Source organism: Oryza brachyantha, chromosome 8 (assembly GCF_000231095.2).
Source record: "Oryza brachyantha chromosome 8, ObraRS2, whole genome shotgun sequence".
NCBI classification, from domain to species: domain Eukaryota; kingdom Viridiplantae; phylum Streptophyta; class Magnoliopsida; order Poales; family Poaceae; genus Oryza; species Oryza brachyantha.
Window position 1 is genome coordinate 286,954 of NC_023170.2, and position 24,100 is coordinate 311,053.

At 39.5% G+C, this 24,100-nt stretch overlaps 3 protein-coding genes and 1 pseudogene across 4 annotated transcripts; all 4 read right to left on the minus strand.

The window, feature by feature from the left end:
* Window positions 1-67: 67 nt before the first annotated feature.
* LOC102711554 (indole-2-monooxygenase-like) lies at window positions 68-3,322 on the minus strand. 2 transcript variants are annotated; one of them, XM_040526574.1, is made up of 3 exons: window positions 2,469-3,322; window positions 1,479-2,396; window positions 68-335 (listed from the first exon to the last, which is right to left on the minus strand). In XM_040526574.1, the coding sequence occupies exons 1-2, from the start codon at window positions 2,865-2,867 to the stop codon at window positions 1,731-1,733; spliced, it is 1,065 nt and encodes a 354-aa protein (XP_040382508.1). In that variant the 5' UTR covers window positions 2,868-3,322; the 3' UTR covers window positions 68-335; window positions 1,479-1,730. The 2 variants fall into 2 exon arrangements, with proteins under 2 accessions (XP_040382508.1, XP_040382507.1); XM_040526573.1 differs by having other exon boundaries at window positions 1,479-3,322.
* Window positions 3,323-8,428: 5,106 nt separating this feature from the next.
* On the minus strand, window positions 8,429-10,175 carry LOC102709016 (indole-2-monooxygenase-like). Its single transcript, XM_006658965.3, has one exon. It carries the CDS (start codon window positions 10,153-10,155, stop codon window positions 8,584-8,586), a length of 1,572 nt encoding a protein of 523 aa, XP_006659028.2. The 5' UTR covers window positions 10,156-10,175; the 3' UTR covers window positions 8,429-8,583.
* A 5,771-nt stretch (window positions 10,176-15,946) lies between these two features.
* On the minus strand, window positions 15,947-18,188 carry LOC102711825 (annotated as a pseudogene).
* A 3,322-nt stretch (window positions 18,189-21,510) lies between these two features.
* Window positions 21,511-23,848, minus strand: LOC102709298 (indole-2-monooxygenase-like). The gene is made up of 2 exons (XM_006658966.3): window positions 22,850-23,848; window positions 21,511-22,328 (listed from the first exon to the last, which is right to left on the minus strand). Exons 1-2 carry the CDS (start codon window positions 23,846-23,848, stop codon window positions 21,696-21,698), a joined length of 1,632 nt encoding a protein of 543 aa, XP_006659029.2. The 3' UTR covers window positions 21,511-21,695.
* Window positions 23,849-24,100: the final 252 nt, after the last annotated feature.

Below are 24,100 nucleotides of genomic sequence, written 5' to 3' on the forward strand. Positions count from 1 at the left end.
ATTCCAGCCATAATTAATTTTTTGGCACATACAAAGGCATATTTCAGAATATAGTATCCAATATGTTCCCATAAAAAACACAAAGCATGAATAAAAATGATCCATCCACCATCCAACTACACAAGTCCCAGCCGACTACAAAATACTGGGTTCCAGCAACCAACGCAAAAAAATTCCAGCCACCAAAAGTGCCAACCGGCAAGTAACCAGTAGCTTGCACCAAGTTCGAGCAGCCACACACACCACCAAGTTCCATAGCACCAAAAGCGATCACAACCTTGATGTTCAACTACACAAACACCAGTCATCAAATTCCAAGCTCAGCCACCTCATTCCTGCCATCAAAAAGTGCATATTTTCAGTTGATGGTGAATAAAAAGCCCATTTTGTTTGGGCTTGGAGGCAAGCAATTGAACAAATAGTGTTTAGAGAGTAATTATACATATGCTTAATTCCAATAAATATAGAAAAATTACAGAGATGATTATTCAGATTAAATGCGAAAAAATATAGGAATCAAAAGAAAGGGTAAACACAAATAAAATTTTCCAATAGATTGAACGTTATTTCAAAATCCTCTAAAATTAGCCAATCATAAGGAATTTGGAAGAAACATTCTTTTGTTGCAAATGATATTATAGGGACTATTTTTATAGGAATCTAATCTTTTAAAATTCTTTTGTTCCAAAGGACCCCTCTAAAGAAAAGCGTAAAGGAATAGGGAGAGAGAAAGACACAAGGTAATTTTCTCATATGGTTGGACCACATGTTTTAAATGCTCTCAAGCCTCAATTGAAGTATAATATTGTGAAAAATACATGAATAGGAAAAAAATGAGAATAGAATGTCATGGCTATTGAATTTCCATAGGAACTGAAACAAGTGAAACTTTTAAAAGTGTTGTTTGATTGATACACAAGAGAAACACAAGAAGTTAGAGTTATGAAAAGAAGAAAAATATGAGGTAGAAACTCACGTTTATTTATCTTCAAAATCTCTATATATTGAATTGTTCATTTCATAGGAATATTGTAGGAAAGAGTATCAACCATTTGTTTTTGAATGCCCTCTCATGATTTTTTTCTCTATAGGATTGAAATTCTCCGAACATAGGGACGCTATCTTTGAGGCCCATTAAGGTGATCGGTCCATCGTTGAATATAGGCTGGAATTTTAATTAGATCCTCTATGGAAAGCCCAGTTCAAAACAACAATATATATTTCGCGAACTGGAAAGTTGCAAGAGTAGAATGAAAGCCACTGCCTCTGTTTCATAATGTAAGATATTTGATTTTTTGGTTGCAATGTTTGACTGTTCTTCTTATTCAAAAATTTAGTGCAAATATGAAAAATAACAAGTCGTGCTTAAAGTTCTTTTGATAATAAAATAAGTCACAAGCAAAATAAATGAAATTTCTATAATTTTTTAAATAAGATAAACGATCAAATATTGCAAGCAAAAAATTCAAACATCTTACATTATAAAACGGAGGGAGTACGTAGTAGACACCTGTGAGCTTTCCAATCTCAAAGCTTTTGCCTTACTATAGCAGCAAATCCTTGGAAGTATTTACTATAATGAAGTATGATATGATGGTAAAAGGACGATGGAAATCATGGAATGGAAACATTTTGCAGCCTATACAAGTTATTAAAACAAGCTCACCGCTCACTAAGCACACATTGGCATAATCACCACTTTAGATAAACTTTAGATAGAGCTGAGTGGACTAATTACAAGGTTGATGGGGGATAAGGATGAGCTTCTCCTTGCGGTGCACTGCCATCCCAAATATCTCGGTCATATCGATGCCTCCTTTTGCTACTTGATTTTCTGGTAGCTCCCAATCAAAATGGTACACAAGGTTTGCTAGCATGATCTTGATGGTGGCAATTGCAAAGTTTATACCCGGGCACATCCTCCGCCCACTCCCAAATGGTAAGAAATGGAAATCATTCCCATTATAGTTAGCTGTTATGTTATCGATGAACCGCTCTGGCATAAAATTCTCTGAATTCTTCCAATAGTTAGAGTCCCTGGCTAATGCCCATGCATTGATTATGACACGAGTTCCAGAGCGTATTTTGTAGCCATTAACATTACAATCAGCCATGGAAAAGTGGGGTATTAAAAGTGGTGCTGCAGGGTGTAGTCGAAGCGTCTCCTTGATCACAGCCTTTAGGTATGACATACTATCTAGCTGTTCTTCAGTAACTATTTCTTGTCCCTTTGGTACTATACTTCTCACGTCGGCTTGTAGCTTGGCCATCATAGGGGGATTCTGCATTAGCTTAGCCATGGAGTACTCTAGCTCAATGAAAGATGTGTCTGTGCCAGCTGCGAGCATGGCTACTAAGTTTGCCTTGATGTTATCTTTAGTGAGGCCATATTCATGCTGTATAGAAAGTAGGTCATCGATGAAGTCAGTCTCCTCATCATTGCGTTGGAGCATCGAGGAGAATCTAACCTTGTTGGTGTGGTCGTCAATGAGCTTTTCAAGCAGCTGGTCCCATCTCCTATTGACGTCATGTGCCTTCACGCATGACAACAACAACCTTTTAAGAGTGGCTAGCCTCGTCAAGCTAGGAAAGTAGTCCTCGATGTTAAACCCACCGAGGAGCGATGAGTTGGCCTCGACTAGCTCTCGGAACAACTGGTTCCGACCTTCTTCCCGAGAGAACTTGCCAGACACTGCATGGCACACCATGTTGTTGGCGTAGCAACTGAGAAGCTCAGTCAGGTCCACCGCAACATGATCATGCGCCGCCTTGGAGATCCTAGCCAATGCCAACCGCACCTCCTGTTGTCGTATCAAGCCATATGAACGCACCTTCTTCACGGTCAATAGATGTGTGGTGGTGATCATTTTGATCCTCCGTCAATACTCGTTGTAGGGGGAGAAGCCGACATCAGTTGCACCATAAAAGAGGATGTTAGCTATGGTGGAGTAGGATCGTGATGCGAACACACGGTCATGTGTGCGGAGGATGGCATGCGCTGCACTAGAGGATGACACCACTAGGGTAGGCACACTGCCAAGTTGGAGGAGCATCAGGTCAGGGCCATACTTAGCGGCAAGGTCGCGGAGGGAGATGTGTAGCAAGGAGCCGATGAGGTGCAGGTGACCGATCACCGGAAGCCTGAACGGCGGCGAGGGGAGCTTGTGAAGTAGTTCGCCAGCCCTTGTCACATAGCAATGCTTGACGAGGAGGACGAGGAGAAGAGGGCACAGCAGGGTGACGAGCAGGGAAATCATGGTGTGGATCTACCAGCTATTCGTGCTCATGTTACTAGCATTACATTTGGGCCACTAATTGCTGCGTAATTAGCATTTGGTCTTGGTGCGGCGCCACGCATTTATTGATTCATCTGTATAGAGGAAGAAGACCCGGGGATCGTTCAGTCCTTTTTTATTTTTTTTAAAAAAAGATGTCTTCCTCCATTAAAGTATAGTTTTGTTTGGAAGATTTAGAAGATACAATGTACTCTATATATATATATATATTATATCTATTGTGGGTGACACTGAAACTTCTTAGGCGGGGACACTGAAATTGACATGGCATCTGCTCCTCTGTCTGTTTGCCTGTTCAAAGTTGTTGAAGAATGATGGATTATGGATTGCTCTGATTTCGTGGCAACTAATTGAGGGTATAAATGAACAATTTAATTATTATAAAGTTAAAATTTATTAAAAAATAATACTAATAAATATTTAGAAGATACATGTCATTTACAAGTTTAGAAAGCGTGCCATAACCATATTCTACTAGTGCCAAATTATCTCACTTTGCAAATCACAAAATTACGTCTCACATAGACCTATACCAGCTCTGCTTCTTACTGTCATATTATGTCACTTGTGCTGTTGACACACACCAAGCTGAATCTGACATTAACATGTCCATTTCTCTATTTCTAATCTATAAGGGCTTATAGTGTACAGACTTGATTTACTAACGGCTCGTTCATCGTGCTATCTAGATTATTTGTATATTCATCCAACTTTATACATTAGTCCCCGTTCACAGTGTCCCCTTTCCTTCTTTAAACGCCGGCCCCACTCCCCTAATCCACGAGCTAAATATGAGAAAAGATTAATTGATGTTCACATGTAATATATAGTTACACTTTTCTTTAATCGTTAAGAATAAATAAGAAAAAAACACAAGCTCGATCAAATGGGACAAATGATCGATATTTAAGGAATATATATTCACAAGTATTATAATTTATATCTACAGAAGATGGAGAGGAAGCTCGGACAACAACTCCCAGACACAAAAGCTCGCCGGAAGGACATTGTCGGTTGTCGCCGTGGAGCCGAACACCGTCTATCGTTAATGCCAAATGATAGATTTAGTTGATTAGTTCCAGTGTATTGGCCATATGGTTTTACTTAAGCTTAAGTTTTGATTTTTTTTTACATCCACAACAATTTAATGTAATAACATTTTATAACATTTTTTTATATGGATGTGTATTGTTCACATATATGCTATGGTTGATGGCACTAAGTTCAATACTTATAGGGTAGATTATACTATTACACTTTGCATCAATTATATTTGATATATGATCATATGTATTGGTTTAAAACTTGATTAGATTTATTATGTGAAAAAATAACATATAATTTAATAATATATTATCCAGCATATCCCGGTATCATAGCGTTAGCACGGTACAACATTGCCTATAAGTTTCTAACTGTTGAGTTGAAATTTATTAAATCTAGGCTTATCACGATCTAGCAGTAAATTATTTTTTCTTTGAGATTATTATGATAACTTCTAGAGTAAATATGGTATCTCATTTCAAAAACTATTGTAATAGATACATGTATGGACAGGATTATCACAGCAACCGGCGAAATTTTAAAATTAGAAAAAAAAACGATTTCTTTAGATCAAAATTGCGATGACCGAGACTGAGTTTGACGTGACCACGACGGATACAGCCGTTGCTCACATCATGAATAAACAAGATGATATCAAGATCAAATCCTCCTACTGCTGGAATCCGATTCAGCCACCCGCTACATTGCTGAATTCAAATGACCGTCGAATGTTTACATACAACCTACATTTTTTGACCAGTGAGTATATATTTGATGGAAAGCTCTTGGAGTCCTCTTTTCAACGGATCTAGCCTCATCACCAAATTCCATTTCAGTCATACGCAGAAAAAGAAATGAGGTCTTGCTCACCTGTCATAGGCCTTTGGGCTTGTAACTTTTCTGGGACCCTAGCCCAAGAGGGGCTCAAGTGGGGTGCACCCAAACCTGGTGGAGCACGATCCTAGAGACCTCTAGGACATCCTCCTACTCCTATAAATATTTAGTTACCCCTTCAGGGTTAGTTGAATTTTTGTTAGATTAAAGTTCAGCCATTGCTATTTGCTTGCAGCATATGTGTCAGCTAGATCTTCTGTCTGTTTGTTCTTCCGAACCTCAACTTATCATTTGTATTCATTTCCTATCTGTAATATCATATTGCTTTTATCTTGTTCTTGCTTGTTTCTTTGTTTTTCTTGCAGAAATAGGGTTGATTTTCACGGACAAGATTAACAACCCAAGGAGAGGTGTATCGATTGCTAAGGCGTAACACAACGTATTGTATGGTTATAGTCGTATCGTCAACGTTTCTACCAAATCGTAGTTAACTCAACTCACCGAAAGATCGGGTCATCCGTGCGCATCAGAGTTGGAGACTTGCACGCATCTGATCTGTCTTCTAGTATTATAAAAAAAATCACTCCCATCCTTTTGGGTGCTAAAATTTAGTGAACAAATGCTTCTCAATTTTTAATGATAAACCAAAGCACACAATATAAATGATAAAACCAAGCACAATAAAATAAATAATAATTACATGATTTTTTGTAAGATGAATGATCTAATAAAAATTAGATGGAGGAGTAGTTACCGAGTCAGGAATTTTTAAGTATGGATTTAGAGATTGTTGCTTCCACTGCCTGATAAACTGGCGGCCTGGTTGTTCATGCCTCTGTTTTGTTGTTGCATCTTTCAAATTTTAGAATATTTCCCTTTTGTATGATGAATCATCGTCAAGTGGTTGGGTTCTAATCAGGCAAAATGTTTTTCTTGTTAGGCCCATATGTTTCTTCACGGTGTATCAGTTGCTCGCACTTGGATCGTCTGATTCTCCAGTTCAGGACCCACACGCACGCAAATAGACAGATTTCAGTATATCCAAAGTATAGTATATTTTACTTCGGGCAGATTTTGATCCCTGAACGGCAAAACCGGGTGTATGGCCTCCCTCGTTCTAAAACCAGTACAAAATGATGTTTTTGAATTACTTCTTAATTTACAAACAATCTAATTTCCTTTTCAAAATTCACAAACTATGCTCCTACCATCCTCAATTTTTTTTATTCTTTTTAACATTTCTATCTTCTACTAAGTCTGTTTCACGAGATATGACTTTTTAGCTTTTCCTATATTTATGTGATATAGATATATAAGATAGAGGCTTTCTCTCTCTATATATATATAATGTATATTGATCAATAGATAAATCTATACATACCTAAAATATAAGAGATGGATTAGTTTTAAACTAAACCACTGCAACTTTTATTTCATAGATTAAGCCTTGTGGCCACGCTACTTCGGCTAGCATTAACAAACAAAAGCACTACATCATAAGCTGTTATGATGTGATATGCTAGACAGGGTAGCGCGGCGAAAAAGTTTATATATAGAAATAGAAGTTGTTTAGCCACTATCAATCTTTGCATTATGCAAAACCCTTCTCGTACGTCTAACCAGACATCTGTCTCGTGTTGTTCATGCTAATAAGCTGATACAAGCATACAACAACAAAACGAGGCAATTTGATCCAGGCAACAAAGGGCCCGTACTGCACGCATCTTCGATTTAGGCTGCGTTCGGCATCCAGTTTGTTAACCGGTGCGAAAAACACGGTAAAATATTAGTATATTATTAACTATATAAATTATAAAAATAGATTACTCTAAATTTTTAAAGCAACTTTCATATATACCTTTTTTTAAAAAATATACTATTTAGTAGTTTGGGAAGTGTGCTTAAGGAAACAAAGAGTACTTGAGTTAGTAACATGTACGGTGGAATGCGGCCTTACAACCACAAGTTAACGCCATCTTCGATTTACGTTGCGTTCGGCATCCGGTTTGTTAATCGGTGCAGAGAACACGGTAACACGTTAGTATATGATTAATTAATTATTAACTATAAAAAATAGAAAAATAGATTAGTCTAAAATTTTAAAGCAACTTTCATATATAACTTTATTTAAAAAATATACCATTTAACAGTTTAGAAAGCGTGCACACATAAAAAAAATGGGTTAGTAATATGTACGGCGGAACGTGGTCTTTTAAGTTATCCCCCCAACCATCCCCAAAGGATAGGGTTTGTGCGCTAGGCTCTCTCTATCTCACTTTAAAAGAGGTGACAGTTGAATATTTTGGTGATGGATGACAAAGCAACCATGGGGAACGTTTTGTGGAAATTTTTTTTGCAGTGACAAATTAGGGTTGTGAGATGTTTTGGGAACGAGTTGGTGTGTGTGGGGGAGTCTGAGAAGAATCATTTGGCGTGGTTATCGCACTGACGTTGCAGTCACCGCTCGCTGTGGCATCGCGGGCAGTACGTGCAATCGAGGAGAGGAGAGATGGAATTGGGAGGTGATCCATGGACTGAACCCGTTTCAACCCCAAGTTTCTTTGCCCACTCGTATCCCCATCCAAACCACCTGCATGTCAATAGATACCAATCCAATCGAACCCAACAGTAATCAGGACCCATTAATTTCCACTCAGATCCCGATCGACTAAAACCAAATGCCAATCCAATTCACCAAATCCAATTGGTTCGGGGCACCGCTACATTAGTCCTCAATAGGGCTGTGGCTCTAGGCTGGCGGCTAGGTCACTGCCGGACCCTTGGCGTTGGGGTGACAACACTTAGAGCATCCCAATAGCTCATCTATCACATCATCTATTCTGAAAATAGAGGATGAAGACTATAAATTAAGCTCCAACAGAATGGCTATTCTATCATCTATTTTTAGATATCATCCATATTAAAAGAGAACCTTCATATTTGGATGATCTCTCTCCATCCTTCAAAGAGATATAGAGGATGTCATATATAAATGATCTAGTGGAGTACAAAGAGATATGAAGGATGAAACTAGTGTAGATGATCATCCAAATGAAGATATGGATGACCAAATTTAGATGAGCTATTGGGGATGCTCTTAGCGCCATCGAGGTTAATTAGCACTAATCCTGATACTTCATTTTTAAATAGTTTTTTGGGAATGAGTTTTCTAGGAGGGTCAATTTGTAAATTCTTTTGTAGATATAGGCCTATGTTAGCTAACCACTCAAAGATACAAACTACTTAATGTTGGTATCTCGGTTTATTATTACAAGTCACAAATAAGAGGAAAATATTACAAGCCCACCACTCACACAAGTTACAAAGACAATAATCAAACAATATCAAGTTATTACATTGTAACATAATACATATACTAGCAACTTTAGATCGAGATAGGATATGATGACTAATTATCTTGAGGGAGGTGTGGGACAAGGCAGAGCTTCTCCTTGCGGTGAACACTTATGCCGAACGTCTCGGTCATATCAATGCCTCCCTTTGTCGCTTGATCTATCGGTAGCTTCCAATCATAACGGTACACCAGGTTTGCTAGCATGATCTCAATCGCAGTGATGGCAAAGTTTATACCTGGGCATATCCTTCTCCCGGTTCCAAATGGCAAGAAATGTAAATCGTTCCCATTGTAGTCGGCCATTGTGTTGCCAAAGAATCGCTCTGGCATAAACTCCTCGGCATTGTCCCAATAGCCAGGTTCCCTAGATAAAGCCCATGCATTGACAATGACACGAGTGCCAGAGGGTATAGTGTAGCCCTCGACGTTACAGTCAACCATGGAAAGGTGGGGCATAAGAAGTGGAGCTGCAGGGTGTAGCCGGAGTGTCTCCTTGATCACCGCCTTAAGATATGGCATCCTACTTAACTGCTCTTCAGTAACTATTTCCTGCCCTTTTAGTACTATGCTCCTCACCTCGTTTTGTAGCTTGGCCATCACCTTGGGATTCCTTATCAGCTCGACCATGGCGTACTCTATCTCAATGGAGGACGTGTCTATGCCAGCCTCAAACATGACGATCAAGTTTGCTTTGATGCTATCTCTAGTGAGGCCATATTCATGTTGAATAGAGAGCAAAACATCGATAAAGTCACTCTCCTGGTCGTTGTTGTCAAGAGAGGAGGATTGTTGCTTGTTGGTATGGTCATCGATGATCTTGTCAAGTAGCTGGTCCCATCTCCTATTGACATCATGGGCCTTGGCGCAAAGCAGCTTCCTAATGAGAGGTAGCCTCGCCAAGATAGGGAAGTAATCCTCGAGGTTGAAGCCACCCAGGAGTGATGAGTTGATCTCAATCAACTCCTGGAATAGCTGGTTACGGCCTTCTCTATGAAAAAACTTACCAGACACTGCATGGCACACCATGTTGTTAGAGTAACAGCCAAGTAGCTCTGTCAAGTCTACTGCCACATGCATTGCTGCCCCCGAAGCAATCTTGGCCATTACTAGCCGCACCTCCTGCTGCCTTGCCCGGCCATAAGAGTGGACCTTCTTGACGGTCAGGAGATGCGTGGTGACGATCTTCTTGATTTGTCGCCAATACTCGCCATATGGAGAGAAGGCGACATCTGTTGTGCCATAGAATAGGATGTCGGCTATGGCAGAGTAGGACCGGGATGCGAACACACTGTCGTGCGTGCGAAGGATGGCCTGTGCCGTGCGAGAGGACGACACCACTAGGGTTGGCACTGCACCAAGGTGGAGGAGCATTAGGTCAGGACCATGCTTAGTTGCAAGGTCACGAAGTGACATGTGTGGGAGGGAGCTGATGAGGTGCATGTGCCCGATCACTGGAAGCCTACCCGGTGGGGAGGGGAGCTTGTCGAGAACCCCACTGCGGTTACGTGTCCTATAGCAATGGATGACAAGTAGGAGGATTGGAGTGCATAGCAAGGTGAGCAGGAGAGAGTTGTAGAGCATGGTCATGGTGCTGGCCTGTGGATGGAGTGCTAGCATTTGGGCCATTGCTACGTACGTATTACCGGGCTTCGAAGGCACAGAGATGAATGAAGGGAGAAGCCTAGCTCGCTGCTTTTATAATGCTTTTCGTCATCATCGTTATGTTTAGTGGGAGAGGCCAGGCCGGCCTCGATCGACGTCCTCCATTAAATTAATTATACTACTTTTGTTTGTTTGGAAGGTCCGTACGTACGTTGTGTATATTATTCTCGTACGTACTGGTAATTGACACCGAAATCCACTGAAATAATGGCATGTGCTGTTTAATTTGCCCGATCGACCAATTAACATATAGTAGTACTATATATATATATATATATATATATATATATATATATATATATATATATATATATATATATATATATTTAACGGATGGCTTGCTAAATTAACAAATACTAAATCTTGTACTAGCTAGTTGATTAAGGGCATTCACAAATCACAAATTGCCTATAGCATTAAATAAGGCCTCGCTGCAACATCTCTTCTCAATTTATATAATTTTAACCACGGAGCTTCCCTCACTGTCTTTTGTTCCAAAAAAAAATTCACAAATTGCCTATAGCATTATAAATATGGTGTTATATACTACCTCCGTCCCATAATAACATTGGTTTTCGTTTTTCCATGCCCACTATTTGACTATTCATCTTATTTAAAAATTTATAAAAAAACTTTAAAAAATTAGTCACGCTAAAGTATTATTTATGTTTTATTATCCAGTAAGAAAAAAATATTAATCGCAAAAAATTTCAAATAAGACGAAGAGTCAAAACATTATATCAAAAAACTGAAAAAATGGTCCTATTTCGAGATGAAGGTAGTATAAGATAAAAAGAGACATGACAAATAAATAAATAAATAATCATATCTTACATGAGACATGACTTTTACACAACATATATGACTAGTATTGAATACAAATAAGTATAAATTAGTAGCGTTTATATTGGGATAGCCGTGTCTAATACTAGTTTTATATAATGTGAAGAATATAAAAATTATGGTTAGCTCTAATGACACTTGCATACCTGGTCAACATGCCAGAGAGGATTAAACTATAGTACACCTACGCTGAGGCACTCTGAGCCATCGACCAGTAGGGATCGCAACAGGTTGGGTTCGGGGCGGGTAGAGCAGTTACCCGTCTGCCAACTAAAAGGCTGCAGGTAGAAATCTCTACCCGTACCCGTGGGTAAAATTTGATATCCGTACCCATACCTATCGGGTACCGGGCGGATATCGGGTACCCGTCAGGTATGTCTTTTTACACATCAAAAGCATATTCAAAATAATCATTTCAACAAATACAACAAACTAAACATACTTCTCATAATACAAATATTCCATCACACATGAAAAGTTCAACAAATTACAAATACAACATATTGCTCATAATAAATTGTCTAATCAAAGTTTTTAGATAAAAGAAATACACCATAAATATTATTACATGAAGACAACTCCTAGCAATACAGCTCTTGGCAGCAGCATAACTTGAAGCAATACACTTGAAGTCAGCTTGTAGTAATACATTTGATAGCCCATAAGATGCCAATAGAAGACTTGAAGTTAAAGTCTCGATTTATCAACTAGTTTTTATTTTCAAACAATTTAGCAGGTCAGTCATATGCGGGTACCCGACGGGTTACCCGCGGGTGGACAAAAATACCCGTGCCCGTACTCGTTTCAATTCGGATTGGGTACGGGTAGTGCCCACGGGTAAAAAAACGTACCCGTACCCGTCCCCGTCGGATCGGGTACCCGGTACCCGTACCCATATTACCATCCCTATCGAACAGGAAGAATACCTTCTCCTCCAAGTGATTCAACTCTTCCTATTTTCTATATCCGCTCTACTCCGGCCGAGTTCTTCTCGTTCTCTCGTTATTCGTGCGTACATTTTGTAAACTGTTAAACGGTATATTTTTTATAAATGTTTCCTATATGAAACTTGCTTTAATAAATGATATCAAATTACTTTTTATGTTTTTTATAACTAATAATTAATTAATTAACACGGCCTCCATCGGTGATAAGACGGATACGTGATTTCTACACTTTCTCTGCTTGCCCCTAGGTGGATAGCACTTTCTTTAGAAAAATTGGCAGGGACTGTGTACCACTAAAAGGAAGTCAGTGGGCCCAGTAAGTTCAGAATGTATTCTAATCTTTTTATTTATGTTTATACTGGTAAACCAAAATTTGAATCTTTAATCTTAAGTTTAGAGTTGATTTTGGATTTCTTTCACCAAAGTTTATTTTTCAGTCTTGATTTTTTTTATTGCTTACAATCACAAGTTATTTTTCATTTGTAAATATACCGTTTAACATTTTTTTTAATAAAACACCTAAACAGTCACCCCTACAAACATACCAACATATACTCTAGCATTCATGCTTACAATAATGCATAATTTAATATTATACTTGTGCATTCATGCTTACAATAATGCAGTGAAATAAGTAAGTTGGCAACTACATACGTGCCCTCCGATCCTCTGCTGACAAACGACAAGCACTGAGGTAAGCACTCTGCCCATCCCAAATATAAGAGATTTTACGTTGTCATAAGTCAGATTTTGTAGAGAAGATTATAAACATTTACCATATCAAAGAGGTGATAGATTAAAAAAAAATATTATAATGGATCTAATGACTAAAATTTGACAGAATAAATATTATCATTGAATTCCTTCCCACAAAGTTTGATCAAACTTAGGATAATTTAACTTAGAACAACATATCACCCTCATATTTTCGCCACTGCTTATGTTTATAAGTCAAAATCTGCTTATGTTTATAAGTTAAAATCTGATCTTTAAACCTTAGATTTAGAGTTGATTTTGAAGTTTTTAATTGTTGTTTATTTTTTGGTCTTGAATCTTAGATCATGAAGAACACCTACATAACTATTTTTCGTTTGTAAATATATCAAATGGAAAAAAAACCCAAACAATCACCTCGGTATACCTTCGGGAATTCCTACCGTGCGCAATATATGTGCATCCTCTGCCATTTGCATTGTTAAGTGAACATCTGACTTTGATCCAACCATTTGAAAGCAACGGTGAGATTATTCAGCCCCACACCTGACAATTAACCCATCTTAGTTCTCACGCGACATGCATGTCAGCGTCTGCCGTTCTGTAGCCAAGAGGGCAGAGGATATGGTTAAGTGATCAATTAAGTATTATTGCTTCCTGAAATCCCTATTAGAAAGTTCATGCAACTAAGTATAGGTAAGGTTAACTCTCTCTTATAGGAAGCCACCTCACTTCAATTGTTTTTAGTCTTAGAATAATATATCAAGAGTGTAAATTTTATCTCTTCATGTCACCTCAATCCTCAATCGTTTTTAGCCTTTGGATGATTTATCAAGAGTGTAAATTATATCTCTTTCCTCAAAAGACACACCGTATCATCCAATCATTTATAACTTATGGATAATTGATAAACACACAACAATATATAAATACATAAAAAAAATCATATAGTAGGTAAGAAAAAAATTTTAAAACTCATATATACTATATTATCACACAGTTGCGAGTGTGGTATTTATCTAGTAGCTTGCTAGATATACTTAATCACCAAATTGTTGTGCCTCCAAAGTAAGGTGGTGTTGAGATTGAGAAAATTTTGAGGAGAAGTGTCACGTCAAATGTTTGATTGGATGTCGAAAGGGGTTTTTGGACAAGAATAAAAAAACGAATTTTAGACTAGAAACCGTGAGACGAATTTTTAAGTCTAATTAATCCATCATTAGCATATGTTGGTTACTGTAGCACTTATGGCTAATCATGGACTAATTAGGCTTAAAAGATTCGTCTCAAGATTTCTTCCGTCACTGTGCAATTAGTTTTTTGGTTCATAGAAATCTATGTTTAAGCTTTATTTAGGTATCCAAAAATTCGATGTGATGTTTTTGGAAAAAAATTTGGGAACTAAACAAAGGCTAACAAGGCAGTGAAAGTACTACTGCACGGCAATAACCAACTGCAAATATAGCTAAAACTTCACTTTATTTTTTGTCCTCCAACTGTACCAAGTATGTGTTATATAATTGCATTGACAACCGTAACAACTGTATTCAAGGCGTGCAAAATAACAAATGCTTTAGTAATTTTCTAATAACATCATGATGACATAAAAAAACTACTTCCTCTGTCCCATAATATTATGAGATTAGGACTATTTACTTATAATTTTTAACTATTTGTCTTATTCAAAAATTTAATGTAAATATAACAATTTGTAAGTAATACTTAAAGTACTTCTAATAATAAAGAAAAAAATAAATAATAAACATAATATGGATTTTTTTGGGACTTCTTCTGTCTCTCTCCTTTTTTCTGGTTATTTCGACGCTGCCGCGGACGGGGTGCAGGAGGAGGATGCGACGGGGTAGAGATTGAATGGCGGATTAATTGTGTATTGCTTTTTGATGAGCCCAAGGCCAGATCCAACGAACGATGATGAGAACGAAGCCAGGGAGCTGTAGCATCTTCTCCCACCAACCCCGGCCGAGCTCCTCCCCATCCTTGTCGGAGCCTCCTGCAAGCTGCAACTACACCGCTCTCCGCCGTAATAAGAAAATGAGAAAAAAAAGACGATGAAATATATATGAACTGTATAAGTAAGGAGAGAGAGAGAGAGAGAGTATAACCAGAAAGAGGAAATGAGAAAGGCGACAAAAACAAGTGAGCCTCACTATTCCCAAGGCAGCCTCGTCGGTGCTTCAATGGCCTCTGCCCCTGCCAATTTTCTGTTTGCACACCTACTACTATTTCTTATCATAAGGTCAATTAAATAGTAATAGTATTTCTGCAAATACCCCTATATTACCACTCACTTTTTTGTCAAGGACTTTCAGTGTCCAATTGAAATTTAAACTAAGATTAGTGGACATATTAGGTAGTACTCTCAGACACTTTTTTTCTTGCTGGAGTTTCAGTTCAACAAGAAGAAAAATTAGCTAACCAAATGTAATGGCTGTAACAAGAAGCTCACTAACACCGGCGAACTTCTCCATCCGGCCATATAAATTATATAATCCAAAGTAAAAAAAAAAAGGCTCCAGCTGGCTATTGCCTGCTCCACTGTATATATGCTTAGGAGTTAGATTTTTTTTTTAAAAAAAAATCGAGAGCAGTTAGCTTGTCATGCTTGACGTGAGTTGCATGTGCTTGATACGACTTGCTACCCACCCTACCACTTGTGTCCTGATTTTATTACTGAATAATTAAGCCCCTGATTAGTTTCAAAAACTTTTGCAAAAATATCCCATCGAATATTTGAAGATGTAAATAAATCATTAAATATATATAAACATTAAAACTAATTACACAGGTATAGGAGAAATCGTGAGACGAATCTTTTAAGCCTAATTAGTGCATAATTAGTCATAAGTGCTACAATAACCAATATGTTCTATCATGGATTAATTAGACTTAAAAGATTTGTCTCATAGTTTTCAGGCAGAATCTAAAATTTGTTTTGTAATTAGACTATGTTTAATACTTCAAATGTCTGACCGTACGCGTTAACGTGACCTCTGCTCTAAATTTTTTTGGAAACTAAATGCACCCTAAGTAGATAGCCAGAGGCAATAATGTAAAGGAATGAGGCATCTTTTTTCCACAACATAGTCAAGCTAAATTATTTTAAACAGATTCCGTATATTGCTATTATATCTAGCCATCAACCCGTGCATATAGATAGAACAAATCCACCACCCACATGATGATCGATAAAATGACCATCACAAATATTTAGGTCGACATAGGTCAAGCAGTTAATCTTTTGGGTGCCGTGGAATGAGGAGTTTTTCCTTGCAATGCACAGTCATCCCAAATGTGTCGGTCATATCGATCCCTCCTTTTGCAGCCTGATCTGCTGGTATCTCTCAGTCAAAATGGTGGACAAGATTTGCTAGCATGATCTCAATCGTGGCGATCGCAAAGTTCATGGCTGGACATATCCTCCTCCCGCTCCTAAATGGTAGGAAATGGAAATCATTTCCCTTGTAGTCGAGTGCTGTCTTATTTATAAACCGCTCCGGCATGAACTTTCTTGGATTTTTCCAAAAGCTAGGGTCTCTAGATAGAGCCCATGCCTTTATGAAGACACGAGTTCCAGACGGTATCGTGTATCCCTCAACATCACAATCAGCGATAGAGAGGTGAGGCACAAGAAGTGGCCCTGCAAGGTGGAGCCGAAGTGTTTCCTTTCTCACTGCCTTTAGGTAGGGCAACCTATGTAGTTGCTCTTCTGTAACTACTTCTTGTCCCCTTGGGATCTCGACCTGTAGCTTGGTGATCTGCTGAGGATTTTGCATCAACTCGGCCATGGCATATTCAAGCTCTATGTACGATGTGTCCGTGCCACCCTCAAACATGATCACCAAGATTGCCTTGATGTTGTGTAGAGTGAGACCATATTCATGTTGAATGGAGAGTAGAACATCAATGAAATCACTCTCTTCATCGTCTTGGTCGAGTACTGACACGAACTGCTTGTTGTCATGGTCGTTAATGAGCTTGTCAAGTAGCTGGTCCCATCTCTTATGGACATTGTGGGCCTTGGGACAAGTAACCTACGGACGATTGTCAACCTTGCTAAGCTAGGGAAATAATCCTCAAAATTGAAGCCACCCAGGAGTAGCGAGTTGGCCTCGATGAGTTCTCGAAAGATTTGGTTACGACCCTCCTCACGAAAGAACTTGTCAGACACTGCGTGGCACACTATATCATTGGTATACCAGTGGAGCAACTCGCTTAGATCCACTGCCATGCCTGTTGTCGCCGCCTTGTTGATCTTGGCCATTGCTAGTTGCACTTCTTGTTGTCGTGCGCCGGCATAGCAACGGACCTTCTTAGCGGTGAGGAGGTGTGTGGTGGCGATCGATCTTCTTGACTTGCCGCCAATATTCACCTTACGGGGAGAATGCGATGTCTGATGAGCCATAAAAGAGGATATCAGTGACAACACAGTAGGTCCTTGACGCGAACACGCTATCGTGCACACGTAGGATGGCCTGTGCCACACGAGCAGATGACACCACCAAGGTAGGGACGGTGCCAAGGCGGAGAAGCATTATATTAGGGCCGTACTTGACGGCAAGGTCACGGAAAGTGACATACGAAAGGGAGCCAATAAGGTGCAGGTGACCGATAAACTGGGAGGCTTCCCGGAGGAGAGGGGAGCTTGTTGAACAGTTGTTCATCATCCCTTCTCTTAGCCTTGCAGTTTGAGGAGGAGGAGAAGAGGGCATATGAGTGCCAACAAGAGAGAGTAGCAGAAGGCCATATGGATGCATATGTTGGCCCAAAACCAGGAGCAAGCCTTTCTACACCCCAAAAGCTAGCCCATGAGGTGAGGGACCCCTCTCCTTTTTAAGTTGGTGCCACTCCCCCTAGTTTTCCAATGTGGGACTATTCCTAATAATCTCCCCGTCACACAATGGTGCCCCTTAGCCCTAACTGGCTCTACGCACGAGCACATACGGGCCTCACACCCGCGGTCCACTTACTGGTGCCCCTTAGCCCTGACTGGCTCTACACACGAGCACATACGAGCCTCACACCCGCGGTCTACTTATCGGCCCAACAGCCCAACACATAGGCACATACGGGCCTCACACCCGCGGTCCACTAGGCTTCGGGCTTACATCACACGAGTGTGCACGCGCACTACAGAGATTGCGGGCCTAGCTCTGATACCACTTGGCCCAAAACCGGGAGACGCTAGCCCAACCGGGAGGAAGTCTTTCTATACCCCAAAAACTAGCCCTTTTACAGGCCCGACCAACCTGGCTACAAAGACTTCCTTTCGGTTGGGCCAGCGTCTCCCGGTTTTGGGCCAACAAGTGGTATCAGAGCTAGGCCCGCAATCTCTCTAGTGCGCGTGTGTTTGTCCATCGCCTCAAACAAGTGTTCCTTGTTAGTGCTAGTGATTAGCACAAGCGATTAGAGAGAAGAGATTCCTAACAGCATATATGCTCATGCTCATACGTGGTGAAGGGGCATCTCGGCCATGGCTGGCCTTAAACAGGGAGTTAATTGAGGTGGCTGGTATATATCTATACAGAGGAATGAATGAGTTTGCCGTGTTTGGTATAATAATAAATATTAATTTATTGCCGTGCCACATCTAGACTTTGATAAGAGATTGAACACCTTCGCAGCAGCCGGCTGCTAACAATCAGTTATTGGACATTTTTTCACACAATAGTCAAGGCTAAATGTTTTTAAAACAGAATTCCTGCATCATTATTTTGTCAGTTTCCTGGTGAAAAAACAATAGCGTCCGTATAGTGATTACATGTTTAAAAATTTTAATTTCATCAATCAAATTCAGTCATTATCGTTAGATGATAATTCGAAAGCATGCACGTAAATCAAAAAGTACATACACGTCCTCCTCTAGCCTTCGTACATTGCACACTTTGTTTAACAGGAAAATAAAAACTCAAACGTTTAATCAATAGCAAAAGCGATTCATATTTCGAGCAATAACGATGGAAGTCTTTTCGTGCCAACTTTCTCTAGCCTTTTAATTCCCTCAATCACCTCGAGCGATTGCGAATCGTTTTGCTCATCTACTGCGATTCGTTTCGTACAGAAGAAGAAAAGTCCCAATCGCTGTGGTAAACTTCTCGGTTACTCGGTCTAAAGTGTATAGTTTAAGAGTGGTTCAAAATAAATCTTCAGTTCATCAACAATTTAATTAAGAACCCTTTTTAAAAAAATTCTGGTTCTTGTATTTAATGTTACGTGTTAAAAATCTCAAACTTCAGTAGTATATGGAAAATGATAAACCTTGAATCCATTTTCAAAACCTTGACTCTCCAATAAATCATGTGATTAAAAGTTCAATTTTGAATATTTTAATTGCACAAAGAAATAATTCTTTCTCGTTCAGAGATTTACAAATTTGTTTCTGAACTCCGTCCACTCGGATGAATATAATTTTTCATCCCATTTAATATTTCATCGGCAGAATGAGAATGATTCATTTTGCCTCAAATTTATTTTCCTTATATATCCTAAAGGGAGCAAACACATGCATGCATCTACTCCATTTATTTTTCTACACCTCCTGCAAATAATCCAACTTCTTACCACTGTCATTTTTCCGGCCCCATCACTTCACCTCCTGCAGCCCCTGTTCATTTTTATCCATTCACTCCCACTGATCACTGCGGTGACAAGATCGATCAACATCAAGTTCTTCAGTTAATCAGGCAAAAAAAAATCTCAGAGAGGCACTCTAGAGGCAGCAATAGGACAAAACACACATGAAGTATATAATGGCAATACAATCCATTAGTTAATAAATAAGGGACATGGTAAATCTACTGCTATGGTAGATTAAAAGTGAAATTTTACAATACACCAAAAGTTTTAATAGCCAGACAAGCATATCAATTGACCTGATTTCAAGCTGAATTCTTGAAGGCGTCTTCCTCAAGTAGCTGGTTACCCACCAAGTGCAGCAATTATTATAGAACTCAACTTTACCACATAGGTTTGCTCAATGAGCATCCAAAAATAGATAAACAGACTCAAAAACGGTCTAATTTTACTGAACATCGAGAGGATACACTGTATACCTGCATATGAGACCAAGCATGATATTTTTTTTCTTTTCATCATAGCAAGTATATTCCTTGTAAATTCATGCTATTTATTTGCAATGTCTGGTCCTAGTTTCTCCGTAAGCCATCTCTTGTGATGCATGAGAACAGATATATAGTAGCAGAGCAGAGGAATGAAGTTTGATTTACAAAAGGATCAAAATTAATGTGGTAAGTAGACACTTAATGAAAAACTCCACTGCCACCAAATATTAGTCCTTGTTAAATAACTAAATGTTATGCATGTTCATTACAATGTCACTCACCAGATTTCCACAGGACAAGATGCTTGAAATGCCACACCTATCAAAGGGGTTCATTGACTTCAAAATTGACATCAAAATGAAATCCATAGCACAAATCACGATACGAGGAAAAGCAATTTTACATGTCATCCAAGTTTTGTTGCTGTTTAAACTTTAAACTCAGATCTGGAGCAATTAATACATTCTACATGTAAAAAGTATAAATTTAAAGTGCAAATTTGGAGGAAGCAAAAAAAAGTAAAAGATCTATCATGGATATGGAATAAAAGCTCCAAAACGGAATTTGACAGTACTACGGTATATCATAATTATATAACAAAAATGCCCGTGCATTGCAATATAAAAACATTGAATAAAAGAAACAAGAACCATCCAAAATAATAAATTCAGCTTGAAGCAACTTACAATTAGTATGCCGTTTTGGCTTATAATGTAGAAGTAAGGATGAATGAATTCACAAAATTAGCTATAGAAAGATATAATCAAAAAAAGGAAAAAAAGAAAAAGATGGCAACACATGCATGATACAGAAATCCTTCAAATGTCTAGACTCTAGAAGTTGTCACATAGTAATCGACAAATAAGGAGGAATATATTAATTCCATAAGACCATAACAAATTGGATATGTGCAGGTATGGCCCACGTGAAGACATGCTTTAGCAAACCAAATCGATACTGTTCCGGTTTTTTTTTTCGAACTGTACAACAAAGTTATTCAATGAACCAGAATTACTCCCCTGTTTTAATTAAATAGTTAGTTCAACATGTTGAATCCTGATATGTTTGCATGGACGATGGATGTAGTATTTTACATGGAGTTTCTGTCAATCTAAAGTTCTGGATGGAACAATTTAACTCTGTATTTTGAAAATACATGTTTGCACGTTTTTCGGATTGTTTAGTGCAATGGAGCTTGAGCTGCACGTTTGGGTTGCTGGGTTTTTAACCAATAGTGAATGTTTTCTAGCTCTAAGATTTCAGAAATATAATTTGTTACATTAATTGTACGCTTCTACTTGCTCGTCCAGGGAGAGGAGCTGAAAAGGAATTAATGCAAAGCAAATCTGCACTACACATGATTTCTATCCATAGTTGTTCCTTTTCAAAGAAAGAACAAAACCAGTTGTTTGTCTTCAGTTTGTTAATTTTTTTCTGGAATATATAGTTAGTACAAAGTAGTGCTAGCTACTACAATGATTAGTACCATACTCAAATTTCTACCTTGCAACGTCGAAACTTGAAAGCGATTAGGCATACAAAAGTTCATATTTTGTGAAGAAAAAGAAACAAGAACCTCCAATTGGTAAGCCATTGATCACCCTGTGTTAATTCTGATGAAATTGCAGTTCGTGATGGTGAGCCTCGATCGTCCAGGGCGTGTAAGCCATGGAGCACGGCCTTAATTGTACCAAAAAATGCACATTTAAACATGCATGTACATGTACCTAATTCAATATTCATTCATTTGGTGATCAAATGTACATATATATTGTGGCGTATATTATTGAACATCTTTATTTAAAACATAGCCTTTGATTATTATTACACTATAGCTTATAGCAGATATTCATACAGTTAATTACTTGGGATAGATGGTTAATTAATACATTACTCATGCTTGGAGTTCTTTTTATGTGAGCTAATTGAGAGCGTGTAATCTTGGGATGAGATGGAGCCTCTCCTTTCGGCCCATTGTGAGTGCAAACACATCTGTCATATCAACATCATCTTTGTCCATCCCAGCCGGAAGATCCCAGTTAAAGCAATACATAAGGTTTGCCAGCATGAGCTCCACAGATGACAGTCCAAAATTCATCCCCGGACACATCCTTCGTCCAGCTCCAAATGGGATAAATTGAAAGTCCGTTCCTTTAAAATCAACATGATTTGTAGTGTTTGTACTGTCCATAAATCTCTCTGGCATAAAATCTTCTGGCTTCTCCCAATAGTTAGCATCTCTACCAAGAGCCCATACATTAACGATGACACGTGTGTTGGTTGGGATTGTATAACCATACACATCACATTGGGCCATAGAGAGGCGTGGGAGGAGAAGCGGAACTGGTGGGTGCAATCGGAGAGTCTCTTTTATAACGGCCTTTAGGTAGGGCATATTGTCCATGTCATCTTCATACACCATCTTGCTAGCCTCGGTTGTCATCTTTCTAACCTCGTCTTGTAGCTTGGTCATGAGATGGGGTTTTCTTATGAGCTCGACCATGGCAAATTCAAGAGTTATATATGAGGTGTCTGTTCCTGCTGCAAACATGTCCTATAAACAACATATTCAAATCCGAAATAAATTATATTAGGATCATGTTGTTTATGAGAAACATATGTATAATGACTTTCTATTGGTGTATACCCACTCATTTCTTACGCGTTACCTAAATAGTTATAAAAAAATTTAAAAAATAACAAGATGAGTTAATATAAAATATATCACTCCATAAACATGTAAGTTCAAATTTGATTATTACAAGTTATAAAAAACAACAAATTAAATTGAAACTAGTATGGACATATTTAAAGTTAAATTTGTTATTTTTTAAAAAAACTTGTAGAAAGTCGAATTTGACCTAGATGTTTATAGAGTGAATATCTCCGTATCAATATATTTTGTCAATCTTTTAAAGGTTATTTAGATGACATGGAAAAAAGAAGTGAACATGCAATGAGCATGCACAGTACACTCAATTACCCAGTTTTAGATTAATTAGGCATGAAATTAACAAGCTGATATGTTAGATGACTGAAAGCAAGAGTGAACAAGAAAGGAAGTGATCAAATTACCATCAAGATGGCGTGGATATTCTCTCTGGTGAGATTGTACTCTTGTTGACGAGAGAGCAGAATATCTACGAAATCTGAGTCTTGTTCTTGATGATGATGGTGATGATGAAGCGACGATTTGTTTTGATGCTCGGTGACGATCTCATCGAGAACCCTGTGCCATTTGTCCCTCAGCTTCTTCGTGTCGGCGCTCACCACTCGCCGGAGCACATCTACCTTCGCCAAGCTCGGGAAGTAATCTTCCAAGTTGAACCCGGCATACTGATCAGCGTTGCCGGCGGCGAGCTCCATGAACAGCTGGTTCCGGCCTTCTCGCCGGAAGGACCTCCCGGCCACGGCCCAGCCCAGGACGCCGTTGGTGAAGGAGCCGAGCAGCTCCCTCATGTCGACGGCGGCGCGCGCGGCGGCCGCCTCGTGGAGCTTGGCGACGACCAGGCTCACCTCCTCCTCGCGGCCACGGCGGAGCGAGAGCGAGTGGACCTTCTTGGGGCTGAGCAGGTGCGTCACGACGAGCTTCCTCGCCTTGCGCCAGTACTCGCCGTAGGGGGAGAAGGCGATGTTGGACGAGCCGTAGGCGAGGATGTCGGCGATGGCGGAGCGCGGCCGCGACGCGAAGACGTGGTCGTGCGTGCGGAGGACGGCCTCCGCGGCGCGGGCGGACGACACGACGAGGTTGCGCACCTGGCCGAGCTGGAGGAGAATGAGGCCGTCGGCGGCGTGCTCGCTGGCGAGGCTGGCGAGGGAGACGTGAGGGCTGGAGCCGACGAGGTGCATGTGCCCTATCACCGGGAGCCTCGGAGGCGACGGTGGCAGCACGATCTTGCTGGTCGCCGCCGGTGATCTCGTCGTTGCTGCAGACAGGTAGTAGTACTGTACCACAAGAAGCAGGAGGAGGAAGAAGAAGAGGATGGCGAGCCCGAGTAGATAGTGCAGTGGCTCCTCTGCCATTAATGGAGCCATGAATTTGTGATGGAGCAAGAGCATCACTTGATCAATCATGGCTACCAATGGTTGCATGCTAGAGTGAAGTGAACTAGCTCTGTAGTATAGCTGAAATCAATCGATAAGTTTCTTGTAGTTAGCTACTAGATCAGACGAATGGTACGTACGTTATTCAGAGACCATGGGATGTCTTCAACTTCTCTTATTCTTCTTCTTCTTCTTAGGTAAGTAGCTAGGAAGACATGCATTGATTTGAGGGCTCTGATATATGCAAAAATGAGAGCATTATCCTTAGTACTCTCTTCGTTA

Excerpts from the sequence above, each read along its gene's own strand:
- LOC102711554 (XM_040526573.1), bottom strand. The coding sequence starts at position 2,867 with ATGATCACCACCACACATCTATTGACCGTGAAGAAGGTGCGTTCATAT.
- LOC102709016 (XM_006658965.3), bottom strand. The coding sequence starts at position 10,155 with ATGGCCCAAATGCTAGCACTCCATCCACAGGCCAGCACCATGACCATG.
- LOC102709298 (XM_006658966.3), bottom strand. The coding sequence starts at position 23,848 with ATGATTGATCAAGTGATGCTCTTGCTCCATCACAAATTCATGGCTCCA. Across the intron at positions 22,329-22,849 it reads ATATCCACGCCATCTTGATG|GACATGTTTGCAGCAGGAAC; the intron begins GTAATTTGATCA and ends TGTTGTTTATAG.